Source organism: Staurois parvus, unplaced genomic scaffold (assembly GCF_062004578.1).
Source record: "Staurois parvus isolate SC_StPar_1 unplaced genomic scaffold, SC_StPar_1.0 ptg001383l, whole genome shotgun sequence".
In the NCBI taxonomy this organism is placed as follows: Eukaryota; Metazoa; Chordata; class Amphibia; order Anura; family Ranidae; genus Staurois; species Staurois parvus.
In genome coordinates, this window is record NW_028319179.1 from 20,001 (window position 1) to 35,498 (window position 15,498).

The 15,498-nt window shown below is 52.5% G+C and overlaps 1 protein-coding gene across 2 annotated transcripts in view; it reads right to left on the reverse strand.

Annotated features, from left to right (window-relative positions):
- Positions 1 to 14,566, reverse strand: part of LOC149436274 (F-box/LRR-repeat protein 6-like) — an 18,592-nt gene extending 4,026 nt beyond the window's left edge. The window contains exons 1-7 of one of the 2 annotated variants that reach the window (XM_089661775.1): positions 14,442 to 14,566; positions 10,380 to 10,681; positions 10,151 to 10,309; positions 8,967 to 9,030; positions 7,931 to 8,062; positions 7,634 to 7,741; positions 1,479 to 1,592 (exon numbers count right to left, since the gene is read on the reverse strand). In XM_089661775.1, the coding sequence (XP_089517901.1) occupies positions 1,479 to 1,592; positions 7,634 to 7,741; positions 7,931 to 8,062; positions 8,967 to 9,030; positions 10,151 to 10,309; positions 10,380 to 10,681; positions 14,442 to 14,528 (966 nt within the window). In that variant the 5' untranslated portion in view covers positions 14,529 to 14,566. Of the gene's footprint in view, positions 1 to 1,478; positions 1,593 to 7,633; positions 7,742 to 7,930; positions 8,063 to 8,966; positions 9,031 to 10,150; positions 10,310 to 10,379; positions 10,682 to 14,427 lie in introns of both variants that reach the window. The other variant, XM_089661776.1, reaches the window with a different exon arrangement.
- Between the last annotated feature and the right edge of the window lie 932 nt (positions 14,567 to 15,498).

A 15,498-nucleotide genomic window follows, 5' to 3' on the forward strand; every position in this document is an offset into this window, starting at 1 on the left:
GGCCACGTATTTTTGTGGGACCTGTCGTGTGAATGGCCACGTATTTTTGTGGGACCTGTCGTGTTCCAGAAGACTACGGGGAGGACGACTTCTGCTTACGATCGCCTAGGTGAATGCAGTGGAAGTGGGAGTGGTTACCTGTCAAATTCGGATACTCGCTCCACCCCCACCCCCCAAAGGTGCCAATCCTTAATGGGGAGTGGGGCACAAAGCATTAAAGCAGAACGTCCCCTTTTGGGTGGAGCTCCGCTTGAACTCCTTTGGGCACCCAATCAAGATGGTGGAAGATGCTGAGCTCAGAATTCGATCTGCAGGTCAGCGGCAGCCATGGAGAGAAGATTGTGGATGCTGCACAACTGAAGGAGTCCCCTTTGGGGAATCAGTGCCACCAACTCCTTAGTTCTGCCTTCAGTCAGCAAGGAAGGTAAAAATGGACTGTTGGGACGGACTGTAAAATCCTTTCCTTGGAGAGAACTGATGGATGATGGATGCCACCAGAGGTCCCGACTTCAGATCCCGGATGAGCCCCCACACAGGTTTGGCACAGAGATCCTTCATTGAATGGAAGAGGAAGGATATTTAATTTGTGGAGCTCTGGGTTCCCCGGAGTGGACCAAATATCCCCCATGGGAGTGTAGGCTCCCCTATAGAAGGTACTCCCCCGTCTGCACACAGCATGGTTTGGTCCACTTCTTCATTTTTAGCGTGCCTTAAAGAGTGAACACATTCTCAGGTTCTCAGGCCTCCATCGGGGGCGGAGCTCTGCCGGCAAAGAGGACGAACTATCATCATCATGAAGGCCTCAACACATTCTATCTCCTCCATCGAAATCCTTCAGGAATCCCAGAATTGTGTTCACCAAGGACTCCCTTCAATCTGCATTGTCCAAGAACCGGTGAATGGAGCCCTCAGAATTGAATTGGATTTTAAACACAGACTACAAATGAACGACTTTTCAGACCTTTCCTTAGTCGTCTTCTCCTCCTGGATACTTCGGCTTAGCTAATGCCAGGAATCTGCCAGCGTAGGATGGAATGTCCCTGAGGTTCCTCCTGCTGAGATCAGCTCCAGGACTTGTCAGAGATTGGGGCCCAACATCTAGTCGCAGAGCTCCAGTATCTAACTTTGTACAATGTATCATTATTCATAGTGAAAACAAAAGAAAAACAACCCCCCCCCCCCCCAAAAAAAATAACAACGCACACAAAAAAACGGGCAAACTCCATGGACGGCTCGGTCTTCTTCAGCCATCACTTTTCGGTGTTTCTGTGTAACCCTTACAGACTATGTAGGACCTTCTGACTGTGATGACGACCCGGCCAAGACGAGACATTTCCACACGAGGTTCTGCTCGGCTCCCGCTGGTGAAGGTCATGGACCAGTATGAGGGTCTTCTGTGAAGTTACCGAAATGCCAAAAGATACAACTCTGCCAATACTCCGACCTGCGCAACAGTGACCTACGTGATCCTCACTCACCTCCAGCTTGGGGCAGGAAGCCTGTAAGCCCTCAACGGGAAGCTGAAGGTCCATGATTACCGACTCTAAAGGAACGTCCACTTCCAGAATCCTCAACTCAGGGCACCAGCCACCCTGTAACCACAATATACAGACTATCAGAGGAGGGGAAGGAGGAGGAAAGAACTGGGGAGGGATATATCATGGAGGGGAGATAAGGGAAGGAGGAGGATAGAACTGGGGAGGGATATATCATGGAGGGGAGATAAGGGAAGGAGGAGGATAGAACTGGGGAGGGATATATCATGGAGGGGAGATAAGGGAAGGAGGAGGATAGAACTGGGGAGGGATATATCATGGAGGGGAGATAAGGGAAGGAGGAGGAAAGAACTGGGGAGGGATATATCATGGAGGGGAGATGAGGGAAGGAGGAAGACAGAACTAGAGAGGGATATATCATGGAGGGGAGATAAGGGAAGGAGGAGGAAAGAACTGGGGAGGGATATATCATGGAGGGGAGATAAGGGAAGGAGGAAGACAGAACTAGGGAGGGATATATCATGGAGGGGAGATAAGGGAAGGAGGAAGACAGAACTAGGGAGGGATATATCATGGAGGGGAGGTAAGGGAAGGAGGAGGAAAGAACTGGGGAGGGATAGATCATGGAGGGGAGATAAGGGAAGGAGGAGGATAGAACTGAGGAGGGATATATAATGGAGGGGAGATAAGGGAAGGAGGAGGAAAGAACTGGGGAGGGATATATCATGGAGGTGAGATGAGGGAAGGAGGAAGACAGAACTAGGGAGGGATATATCATGGAGGTGAGATGAGGGAAGGAGGAAGACAGAACTAGGGAGGGATATATCATGGAGGTGAGATGAGGGAAGGAGGAAGACAGAGCTAGGGAGGGATATATCATGGAGGGGAGGTAAGGGAAGGAGGGTATAGAAGTGGGGAGGGATATATCATGGAGGGGAGATGAGGGAAGATGGAAGACAGAACTAGGGAGGGATATATCATGGAGGGGAGATGAGGGAAGGAGGGGGATAGAAGTGGGGAGGGATATATCATGGAGGGGAGGTAAGGGAAGGAGGGTATAGAAGTGGGGAGGGATATATCATGGAGGGGAGAAAAGGGAAGGAGGGGATAGAACTGGGGAGGGATATATCATGGAAGGGAGAAAAGGGAAGGAGGGGATAGAACTGGGGAGGGATATATCATGGAGGGGAGATAAGGGAAGGAGGAGGCTAGAACTGGGGAGGGATATATAATGGAGGGGAGATAAGGGAAGGAGGAGGAAAGAACTGGGGAGGGATATATCATGGAGGTGAGATGAGGGAAGGAGGAGGACAGAACTGGGGAGGGATATATCATGGAGGTGAGATGAGGGAAGGAGGAAGACAGAACTAGGGAGGGATATATCATGGAGGTGAGATGAGGGAAGGAGGAAGACAGAGCTAGGGAGGGATATATCATGGAGGGGAGGTAAGGGAAGGAGGGTATAGAAGTGGGGAGGGATATATCATGGAGGGGAGATGAGGGAAGGTGGAAGACAGAACTAGGGAGGGATATATCATGGAGGGGAGATGAGGGAAGGAGGGGGATAGAAGTGGGGAGGGATATATCATGGAGGGGAGGTAAGGGAAGGAGGGTACAGAAGTGGGGAGGGATATATCATGGAGGGGAGAAAAGGGAAGGAGGGGATAGAACTGGGGAGGGATATATCATGGAAGGGAGAAAAGGGAAGGAGGGGATAGAACTGGGGAGGGATATATCATGGAGGGGAGATAAGGGAAGGAGGAGGCTAGAACTGGGGAGGGATATATAATGGAGGGGAGATAAGGGAAGGAGGAGGAAAGAACTGGGGAGGGATATATCATGGAGGTGAGATGAGGGAAGGAGGAGGACAGAACTGGGGAGGGATATATCATGGAGGTGAGATGAGGGAAGGAGGAAGACAGAACTAGGGAGGGATATATCATGGAGGTGAGATGAGTGAAGGAGGAGGACAGAACTGGGGAGGGATATATCATGGAGGTGAGATGAGGGAAGGAGGAAGACAGAACAAGGGAGGGATATATCATGGAGGTGAGATGAGGGAAGGAGGAAGACAGAGCTAGGGAGGGATATATCATGGAGGGGAGGTAAGGGAAGGAGGGTATAGAAGTGGGGAGGGATATATCATGGAGGGGAGATGAGGGAAGGTGGAAGACAGAACTAGGGAGGGATATATCATGGAGGGGAGATGAGGGAAGGAGGGGGATAGAAGTGGGGAGGGATATATCATGGAGGGGAGGTAAGGGAAGGAGGGTATAGAAGAGGGGAGGGATATATCATGGAGGGGAGAAAAGGGAAGGAGGGGATAGAACTGGGGAGGGATAAATCATGGAAGGGAGAAAAGGGAAGGAGGGGATAGAACTGGGGAGGGATATATCATGGAGGGGAGATAAGGGAAGGAGGAGGCTAGAACTGGGGAGGGATATATAATGGAGGGGAGATAAGGGAAGGAGGAGGAAAGAACTGGGGAGGGATATATCATGGAGGTGAGATGAGGGAAGGAGGAAGACAGAACTAGGGAGGGATATATCATGGAGGTGAGATGAGGGAAGGAGGAAGACAGAGCTAGGGAGGGATATATCATGGAGGGGAGGTAAGGGAAGGAGGGTATAGAAGTGGGGAGGGATATATCATGGAGGGGAGATGAGGGAAGGTGGAAGACAGAACTAGGGAGGGATATATCATGGAGGGGAGATGAGGGAAGGAGGGGGATAGAAGTGGGGAGGGATATATCATGGAGGGGAGGTAAGGGAAGGAGGGTATAGAAGTGGGGAGGGATATATCATGGAGGGGAGAAAAGGGAAGGAGGGGATAGAACTGGGGAGGGATATATCATGGAAGGGAGAAAAGGGAAGGAGGGGATAGAACTGGGGAGGGATATATCATGGAGGGGAGATAAGGGAAGGAGGAGGCTAGAACTGGGGAGGGATATATAATGGAGGGGAGATAAGTGAAGGAGGGGGATAGAACTGGGGAGGGATATATCATGGAGAAGAGATAAGGGAAGGAGGATAGAACTGGGGAGGGATATATCATGGAGGGTAGATAAGGGAAGGAGGGGATAGAACTGTGGAGGGATTATATCATGGAGGGGAGATAAGGGAAGGAGGGGGATAGAACTGGGGAGGGATATATAATGGAGGTGAGATAAGGGAAGGAGAAGGATAGAACTGGGGAGGGATATATCATGGAGGGGAGATAAGGGAAGGAGGAGCATAGAACTGGGGAGGGATATATCATGGAGGGGAGATAAGGGAAGGAGGAGGATAGAACTGGGGAGGGATATATAATGGAGGTGAGATAAGGGAAGGAAAAGGATATAACTGGGGAGGGATATATCATGGAGGGGAGATAAGGGAAGGAGGGGATAGAAGTGGGGAGGGATATATAATGGAGGGGAGATAAGGGAAGCAGGGGGATAGAACTGGGGAGGGATATATAATGGAGGGGAGACAAGGGAAGGAGGGGGATAGAACGGGGGAGGGATATATCATGGAGAGGAGATAAGGGAAGGAGGGGATAGAAGTGGGGAGGGATATATAATGGAGGGGAGATAAGGGAAGGAGGGGGATAGAAGTGGGGAGGGATATATAATGGAGGGGAGATAAGGGAAGGAGAAGGATAGAACTGGGGAGGGATATATCATGGAGGTGAGATAAGGGAAGGAGGGGGATAGAACTGGGGAGGGATATATCATGGAGAGGAGATAAGGGAAGGAGGGGGATAGAAGTGGGGAGGGATATATAATGGAGGGGAGATAAGGGAAGGAGGGGGATAGAAGTGGGGAGGGATATATAATGGAGAGGAGATAAGGGAAGGAGGGGGATAGAACTGGGGAGGGATATATCATGGAGAGGAGATAAGGGAAGGAGGGGATAGAAGTGGGGAGGGATATATAATGGAGGGGAGATAAGGGAAGGAGGGGGATAGAAGTGGGGAGGGATATATCATGGAGGGGAGATAGGGGATAGAAGTGGGGAGGGATATATCATGGAGGTGAGATGAGGGAAGGAGGAAGACAGAACTAGGGAGGGATATATCATGGAGGTGAGATGAGGGAAGGAGGAAGACAGAGCTAGGGAGGGATATATCATGGAGGGGAGGTAAGGGAAGGAGGGTATAGAAGTGGGGAGGGATATATCATGGAGGGGAGATGAGGGAAGGTGGAAGACAGAACTAGGGAGGGATATATCATGGAGGGGAGATGAGGGAAGGAGGGGGATAGAAGTGGGGAGGGATATATCATGGAGGGGAGGTAAGGGAAGGAGGGTATAGAAGTGGGGAGGGATATATCATGGAGGGGAGAAAAGGGAAGGAGGGGATAGAACTGGGGAGGGATATATCATGGAAGGGAGAAAAGGGAAGGAGGGGATAGAACTGGGGAGGGATATATCATGGAGGGGAGATAAGGGAAGGAGGAGGCTAGAACTGGGGAGGGATATATAATGGAGGGGAGATAAGGGAAGGAGGAGGAAAGAACTGGGGAGGGATATATCATGGAGGTGAGATGAGGGAAGGAGGAGGACAGAACTGGGGAGGGATATATCATGGAGGTGAGATGAGGGAAGGAGGAAGACAGAACTAGGGAGGGATATATCATGGAGGTGAGATGAGGGAAGGAGGAAGACAGAGCTAGGGAGGGATATATCATGGAGGGGAGGTAAGGGAAGGAGGGTATAGAAGTGGGGAGGGATATATCATGGAGGGGAGATGAGGGAAGGTGGAAGACAGAACTAGGGAGGGATATATCATGGAGGGGAGATGAGGGAAGGAGGGGAATAGAAGTGGGGAGGGATATATCATGGAGGGGAGGTAAGGGAAGGAGGGTATAGAAGTGGGGAGGGATATATCATGGAGGGGAGAAAAGGGAAGGAGGGGATAGAACTGGGGAGGGATATATCATGGAAGGGAGAAAAGGGAAGGAGGGGATAGAACTGGGGAGGGATATATAATGGAGGGGAGATAAGTGAAGGAGGGGGATAGAACTGGGGAGGGATATATCATGGAGAAGAGATAAGGGAAGGAGGATAGAACTGGGGAGGGATATATCATGGAGGGTAGATAAGGGAAGGAGGGGATAGAACTGTGGAGGGATTATATCATGGAGGGGAGATAAGGGAAGGAGGGGGATAGAACTGGGGAGGGATATATAATGGAGGTGAGATAAGGGAAGGAGAAGGATAGAACTGGGGAGGGATATATCATGGAGGGGAGATAAGGGAAGGAGGAGCATAGAACTGGGGAGGGATATATCATGGAGGGGAGATAAGGGAAGGAGGAGGATAGAACTGGGGAGGGATATATAATGGAGGTGAGATAAGGGAAGGAAAAGGATATAACTGGGGAGGGATATATCATGGAGGGGAGATAAGGGAAGGAGGGGATAGAAGTGGGGAGGGATATATAATGGAGGGGAGATAAGGGAAGCAGGGGGATAGAACTGGGGAGGGATATATAATGGAGGGGAGACAAGGGAAGGAGGGGGATAGAACGGGGGAGGGATATATCATGGAGAGGAGATAAGGGAAGGAGGGGATAGAAGTGGGGAGGGATATATAATGGAGGGGAGATAAGGGAAGGAGGGGGATAGAAGTGGGGAGGGATATATAATGGAGGGGAGATAAGGGAAGGAGAAGGATAGAACTGGGGAGGGATATATCATGGAGGTGAGATAAGGGAAGGAGGGGGATAGAACTGGGGAGGGATATATCATGGAGAGGAGATAAGGGAAGGAGGGGATAGAAGTGGGGAGGGATATATAATGGAGGGGAGATAAGGGAAGGAGGGGGATAGAAGTGGGGAGGGATATATCATGGAGGGGAGATAAGGGATGGAGAGGATAGAACTGGGGAGGGATATATCATGGAGGGGGGATAAGGGAAGGAGGAGGATAGAAGTGGGGAGGGATATATCATGGAGGGGAGATAAGGGAAGGAGGGGGGATAGAAGTGGGGAGGGATATATCATGGAGGGGAGATAAGGGAAGGAGGAGGATAGAAGTGGGGAGGGATATATCATGGAGGGGAGATAAGGGAAGGAGGAGGACAGAAGTGGGGAGGGATATATCATGGAGGGGGGATAAGGGAAGGAGGGGGATATATAATAGAGATATGACGCACCGCTACTCCGGCCATAATGCTGTTCATCTGAACGCTGTATGACAGCAGCAGTCGCCTGAGGCGGGCCCCGTACATCTCCAGGAATCTATACATGGCATTGAGCTGCACCTATGGAGACAACACACCCGTCACTACCAGACAAGAAGGTGAGGGACGTATCAGCTGATGGCGGTCACAGTCCTGCTGTCCCCCATAGTCTGATAATTCGATCACTTTGAACAGAAAATATCTGGAACATTCCCCCGTGCCAAGAGCTGCTGATTGTTCCAGAGACGTGTGGAGCCATGCACCATGTACCTTGGAGTTCTGCAGGTTGAGGTTCCTCAACTGGGGACAACAACGTCCTATAGACAGCAGGTCATCCACAGTCACCTGATTACAATGTGACAACGTAAGAGACGACAGCAGTGGGCAGGACTGCGACAAACTCTGCACAAGAACAGAAAAGATCGTCAGAAGGGGGATAGACCGTCCAGGAAGAACTTTGGGGAGATGATCGGCCCCCTGCTGAGAGTAGGGAATAGGATGGAGATTGTGCGGCATCTGGAGACCTTCAGAAAACCACCCTGTCACCCAGGGACAGACAGGGACCCTTGAGGCATCTGGAGAACTTCAGAAAACCACCCTGGCATCCAGGGACAGACAGGGACCCTTGTGACATCTGGAGAACTTCAGAGAACCACCCTGGCATCCAGGGACAGACAGGGACCCTTGTGGTATCTGGAGACCTTCAGAAAACCACCCTGGCATCCAGGGACAGACAGGAACCCTTGTGGTATCTGGAGACCTTCAGAAAACCACCCTAGCATCTAGGGACAGACAGGGACCCTTGTGACATCTGGAGTCCATCAGAGAACCACCCTGGCATCCAGGGACAGATCAGAACCCTTGTGGCATCTGGAGACCTTCAGAAAACCACCCCGGCACCCAGGGACAGACAGGAACCCTTGTGGCATCTGGAGACCTTCAGAAAACCACCCTGGCATCCTGGGACAGACAGGGACCCTTGAGGCATCTGGAGACCTTCATAAAACCACCCTGGCATCCAGGGACAGACAGGGACCCTAATGGCACCGGAGCACAAGGGGGGATATAAAGCAAGGTCCTGTGGCTTCAAGAGAAAGGTGAGCTTGAGAAAAGGAAGGACGGACCCAATGGTTTGTGACAGACAGGAGGTCCATAGTGCATCCAGGTACAGGAGCAAGAACCCCCTGGCATCTGAGGGGAGATGGGAGGGACCTATTACACCCAGGGGCAGGTGAGAGGCACCCATGGAGTCTGGGGAAAGGTGTGGGGAACCCTTCATTCCCCGAATGTAAAGGACTGCACTTACCCGCAGAACGAAGGAAACAGAACTCTTCCATTGATGAAGGGAAAAGTCCGAGACCTGAGGAAGCCTAGAGGAGAGAAACCAGATGACACACGGCAGCAATGAAGGCGACTTCTACAACTGGTTGGTGCAAACCCGGGACGTAGCTACAGAGATGACCACTAATAGATCGGAACACGGAAACTCCCTGCGCAGCACTCGCCACCATGCTGTGGTTGTGTGGTGGGGTACAGCTGTGAGGACAAGGGTGGAGAACCTTGAGGCTTTAGGAACCATAGGAGACATCGATCTCATCCTGTGCCCCAAGGACGGGTTCTATTGACTTGTGAGCTGGGGAGGCTACAGACTCCCTTCTCCTGGCTGGATACTCTGGTATGGGCACTCCCATGGGTATATGCACCATGCGGTCAGAAGTTCCAGGCAGCCTGACCGCGTGGTGCAAGCACCCATTAGAGGGCCCATACCAGCCAGGAGAAGGGAGTCTGTAGCTTCCCCAGCTCACAAGTCAATAGAACCCGTCCTTGGGGCACAGGATGAGATCGACGTCTCGTATGGTTCCTAAAGCCTCAAGGTTCTCCACCCTTGTCCCCACAGCTGTACCCCACCACACAACCAAAGCATGTGGGGACTTGGCACCCAATAGCACAACAATTCACCTCAGAGGACATGAAGATCGGCAACGGGACCCAGGTCTATAGAGGAGGAGACCCCGCAGGACCAACCACCCCAGGAAGTATCCATGCCTCCCACCATAACCAGGGAGGCATTTCTACCTACCAATCCAGCGGTGTGTGGGTAGGGCTCCCTAGACAGATCTTCCTCTCCACTGAAGTGGGGTGCTGTCAGTCAGGGTAACACCATGACACGGACTGTAGGCACCAGGTCATACGTGTCCCTGTGAAGCATTTAACCTGCTGGCCACCCCAGTCCAAGTGTGGTCAGCACATAGTTAAAGGTCTGTGTGCACTCATTTGCCAGACCAGGGTGACCACTGGATCTATAGTATCCACCCTGTCACCCAGCCAAATGTTGACTGGAGATCTCTGCAGCCCCCCCCCCCAATAAAAAGGCTATGGAATGATAGGTCCCAGCAGGACCTAGGTCCTCCCCCCTGACCTAGCAGAGATGGAGAATATACCAGCTAGGACACGCTTCCTGCTGCCCAAATCTACAACCCGAGAACTGACCTTTGCTGGATGAATTCCGCCATCGTCTCCGTTACCCTTTTCTGGATTTTGGGTTTATCTTTGGCGCCTGGAAGGACCCAACAGCGACTCACCGTCACACGACGCCAGAGGTCCAGGCTAGACGCTACCTGTCTCCATAGCCGACACACCTGGGAGAGCCTGAGGATACAGGGAGATAGGAGATGAGGAGGCTGACACCCGGGACACACCCGCCATCTTGTGTCCTCACCTGCACAGAGCGGGCACCGCACCCTCACTGTCCGCCAGGACCTGGAAGACCCGATGTAAGATCTCCACCGGGATGACCGAGCCCCAACCAAAGTCGGTGGTGACAGCTTCCTTGTCTTTTGACACCGCCACACGGCATCTCTTCCGCACGCAGACCGTTTCATCCAGGTCGTGGTTGCTGGAGATGAGAAGCAGCATGTCCTTGTCTGTGTGGTGGATGTAATAGGAAGGGGACTGCCTGCTCCTGGAGCGTTTTGCGGGACGACCACGCTGTGCGGAACGCTTTCCACGAGAAGATGACATCTAAAAGGAAGAGACAAGAAGAAGAAGAAGAATCGGCTTCCTTTGGGAAGATGACATTTGAGGGGGAGATAATAATATGAAGAGAATGTCTGTAATTCCCTTCCTTGGAGCCCATTGAGGGCCACAGGAAGTCCTATAGTGTTGGGATCTTCTGCTGTCTACAGGAGGATTCCACAATGTCCAACCAACCAATGATGGTCCAGCCCAGGATGACTCCTCCTGCTACAGCATGGCTCAGTTTTGTTGAAGAGCAGTACGGAGAGCATGGATATAGACTCAGAGGGTGGGACTTTGACCCTCCATGGACTCCAAGATAAACATTCTACGATAGGGACAGAAATCCTCATTTCTATCTCATCTAAGAACGTCAGATCCTGTCTGTAGGCCCAAAGCAGCCCAACTGAGAACTGGGCAACACGGCAAACACATCAACAGGCCCACAAAAACCACCAGAACTGGGGACTACCTGCAGCTCAAGGATCCGCCTTAAGGACCTCACCCCCGAAGGTGGCTTAGGATGAGGTCTAAACATCCACCTAGTAAATGCTGGAGAACGTGTGAACAAGTCCAGGTGGCTGATTTGCAAATCTGATTCTGAAAAAAACATTAGGCGCTTACAGATCTAGGAGACCATCAGGAATGAGAGGTTCGGTCTTCCTGAAGGAGGAAGTGGGAGGTAATATCACGGCATAACATACATCCAGTCATTGGGTCTCCTTCTGATGACCTAGAGTCGGCGGACCGAGGGGATGGAGGAATGGAAGGACCGTGTCCTAGTTGTGGTGAAAGTCCAAAACAACCTTAGGTAAGGAGGAAGTTCTGGGCCTCACCACCTTGTCCTTGTGTAGGACCAGAAGAGGTTCTTCACGGGATAAAGCCAAAAGCTGGGACACTCCCCTCACAGAGGAGGTGACCACAAGAAATGCAACCTTGTTAGTGGGAAGGGGTTCAAAGGGCAGTTTTTGAAGAGACATAAAACCAAATTGAGATCCCTCAGTCACAGGGGAAGCCACACGAGAGACACCCCATACAAAGAACGAGATGCCAGCAGTCTCTGGAAGAAGATCACATGTTCAGAGATGGAACCTCTAATAGTTCTGAGGGACAAATGCCGATCCAATCCCATCCATCGTAGGAGAGAATCCTTCCCAAGGTGGACTTCCAGGGGGAAAGCCTCGCTTCCAGCAAAACATGCCTTCCGTGCAGATCTTGTGAAGGAGACTTCCTGGCCTTCAGCATGGTGGGAATCATTGATTCAGATGTCCATGTATGTTCCATCCCGGCACGCAACACGCATGTTGTTATTAATGGGGGAAACACGGGTCTTTGGGAAACAAGTTCTGGATGACCCAAACCCACAAAGTGTCTGTTCTGAGTGAGGACCCCACACCCACCTACCGGAGCGAGGACCCCACGCCCTCCAACCCGAGCGAGGACCCCGCGCCCTCCAACCCGAGCGAGGACCCCGCGCCCTCCAACCCGAGCGAGGACCCCGCGCCCTCCAACCCGAGCGAGGACCCCGCGCCCTCCAACCCGAGCGAGGACCCCGCGCCCTCCAACCCGAGCGAGGACCCCACGCCCTCCGTCCCGAGCGAGGACCCCACGCCCTCCGTCCCGAGCGAGGACCCCACGCCCTCCGTCCCGAGCGAGGACCCCACGCCCTCCATCCGGAGTGAGGACCCCACGCCCTCCATCCGGAGTGATGACCCCACACCCCCATCATGAGGTGTTGGCCCCCCAGGTCTCCATGTTTTGTGTGGGACACGGATATATTCTTCTATGGCTGGAGGTCTCCAAAATTTCTGAACAAAGGGACAGTTTTCTGGTTTTCTGACTTCAGGGGAGCCGGACTGTAACCAGCGGGAGTGAAAAATGCAGCAGAAATAGTCCCCATCATTGGTGTCAGTGGGAGGAATAGTGCCCCATCATTGGTGTCAGTGGGAGGAATAGTGACCCATCATTGGTGTCAGTGGGGGGAATAGTGCCCCATCATTGGTGTCAGTGGGAGGAATAGTGCCCCATCATTGGTGTCAGTGGGAGGAATAGTGCCCCATCATTGGTGTCAGTGGGAGGAATAGTGCCCCATCATTGGTGTCAGTGGGAGGAATAGTGCCCCATCATTGGTGTCAGTGGGAGGAATAGTGCCCCATCATTGGTGTCAGTGGGAGGAATAGTGCCCCATCATTGGTGTCAGTGGGGGGAATAGTGCCCCATCATTGGTGTCAGTGGGGGGAATAGTGCCCCATCATTGGTGTCAGTGGGGGGAATAGTGCCCCATCATTGGTGTCAGTGGGGGGAATAGTGCCCCATCATTGGTGTCAGTGGGGGGAATAGTGCCCCATCATTGGTGTCAGTGGGAGGAATAGTGCCCCATCATTGGTGTCAGTGGGAGGAATAGTGCCCCATCGTTGGTGTCAGTGGGGGGAATAGTGCCCCATCGTTGGTGTCAGTGGGGGGAATAGTGCCCCATCATTGGTGTCAGTGGGAGGAATAGTGCCCCATCATTGGTGTCAGTGGGAGGAATAGTGACCCATCATTGGTGTCAGTGGGGGGAATAGTGCCCCATCATTGGTGTCAGTGGGAGGAATAGTGCCCCATCATTGGTGTCAGTGGGAGGAATAGTGCCCCATCATTGGTGTCAGTGGGAGGAATAGTGCCCCATCATTGGTGTCAGTGGGAGGAATAGTGCCCCATCATTGGTGTCAGTGGGAGGAATAGTGCCCCATCATTGGTGTCAGTGGGGGGAATAGTGCCCCATCATTGGTGTCAGTGGGGGGAATAGTGCCCCATCATTGGTGTCAGTGGGGGGAATAGTGCCCCATCATTGGTGTCAGTGGGGGGAATAGTGCCCCATCATTGGTGTCAGTGGGGGGAATAGTGCCCCATCATTGGTGTCAGTGGGGGGAATAGTGCCCCATCATTGGTGTCAGTGGGAGGAATAGTGCCCCATCATTGGTGTCAGTGGGAGGAATAGTGCCCCATCATTGGTGTCAGTGGGGGGAATAGTGCCCCATCGTTGGTGTCAGTGGGGGGAATAGTGCCCCATCGTTGGTGTCAGTGGGGGGAATAGTGCCCCATCGTTGGTGTCAGTGGGGGGAATAGTGCCCCATCGTTGGTGTCAGTGGGGGGAATAGTGCCCCATCGTTGGTGTCAGTGGGAGGAATAGTGCCCCATCGTTGGTGTCAGTGGGAGGAATAGTGCCCCATCGTTGGTGTCAGTGGGGGGAATAGTGCCCCATCGTTGGTGTCAGTGGGAGGAATAGCGTCCCATCGTTGGTGTCAGTGGGAGGAATAGCGCCCCATCGTTGGTGTCAGTGGGAGGAATAGCGTCCCATCGTTGGTGTCAGTGGGAGGAATAGCGTCCCATCGTTGGTGTCAGTGGGAGGAGTATTGTTCGTAGTTTCTATCAGTGGGAGGAATGAATGTCAATGATGGATAAGTGGACATGTCGGGGGGGGGGGACCTCCTATCAGGTTCGGGGTACAGATCCCACCTCTCCGTGTTCTGAGGACTGAAACCCCAAACGTTATGTTGTCACCAGACCAGGAAGTGATGGGAAATCTCTACCATGGGGACACCGGACCGGAAATAACCCTCCCTGACTCCGCCTGTCATAGAAGAGGAGGCGGGGCTGTCATCTCATTATCATAGAGCCCGCCCCCTCCGCCGGTAATAGCGCTCAGTGAGGGAAGGATTCCTGTTCGGTCAGTTCTGTTATATAAAGAGCCCCTCCCCCACACACCGTACCGTGCGGTAATCACCTCCGATCTCTCTCCTCCCCGGACTTCCCGCTTCTGCCTCCTCCCACACTCACCGGACAGAGGAAGAGGCGGGGCTATGGGCACCATCTTTGTACACCCGGCTGTGAAGCCCAGCCCTCCCCTAACAAGAGCTGCTGTCCTGCGACCAATCAGAAAATCCGTCTGCGATCATGTGACCCGGGAACCAGAGAGGGAGGAGAGCCACGTCCGCCAATCACCGCTTTTTGTGGATGTGAGCCCCGCCCACTAAACTCACCTCTACCAGACTACGCCCCCCGTGCCAGAGCTAGGACTGAATGAGGGGGAGGAGCCTGACTGACTGCCCTTCCAATACACTACCCACCTACCTACCTACACAGAACTACCTACCCATCCACACAGAACTACACTACCCACCTACCCACCCACCTACACAGAACTACCTACCCATCCACACAGAACTACACTACCCACCTACCTACACAGAACTACCTACCTACCTTTACAAAACTACCTACCCACCAACCTAACTTCACAGAACTACCTACCCACCCACCTACCTACACAGAACTACCTACCCATCCACACAGAACTACACTACCCACCTACCTACCTACACAGAACTACACTACCCACCTACCTACCTACACAGAACTACACTACCCACCTACCTTCACAGAACTACCTACCCATCCACACAGAACTACACTACCCACCTACCTTCACAGAACTACCTACCCATCCACACAGAACTACACTACCCACCTACCTACACAGAACTACCTACCTACCTTTACAAAACTACCTACCCACCAACCTAACTTCACAGAACTACCTACCCACCCACCTACACAGAACTACCTACCCATCCACACAGAACTACACTACCCACCTACACAGAACTACACTACCCACCTACCTACCTACACAGAACTACACTACCCACCTACCTTCACAGAACTACCTACCCATCCACACAGAACTACACTACCCACCTAACTTCACAGAACTACCTACCCATCCACACAGAACTACACTACCCACCTACACACCCACCTACCTTCACAGAACTACCTAC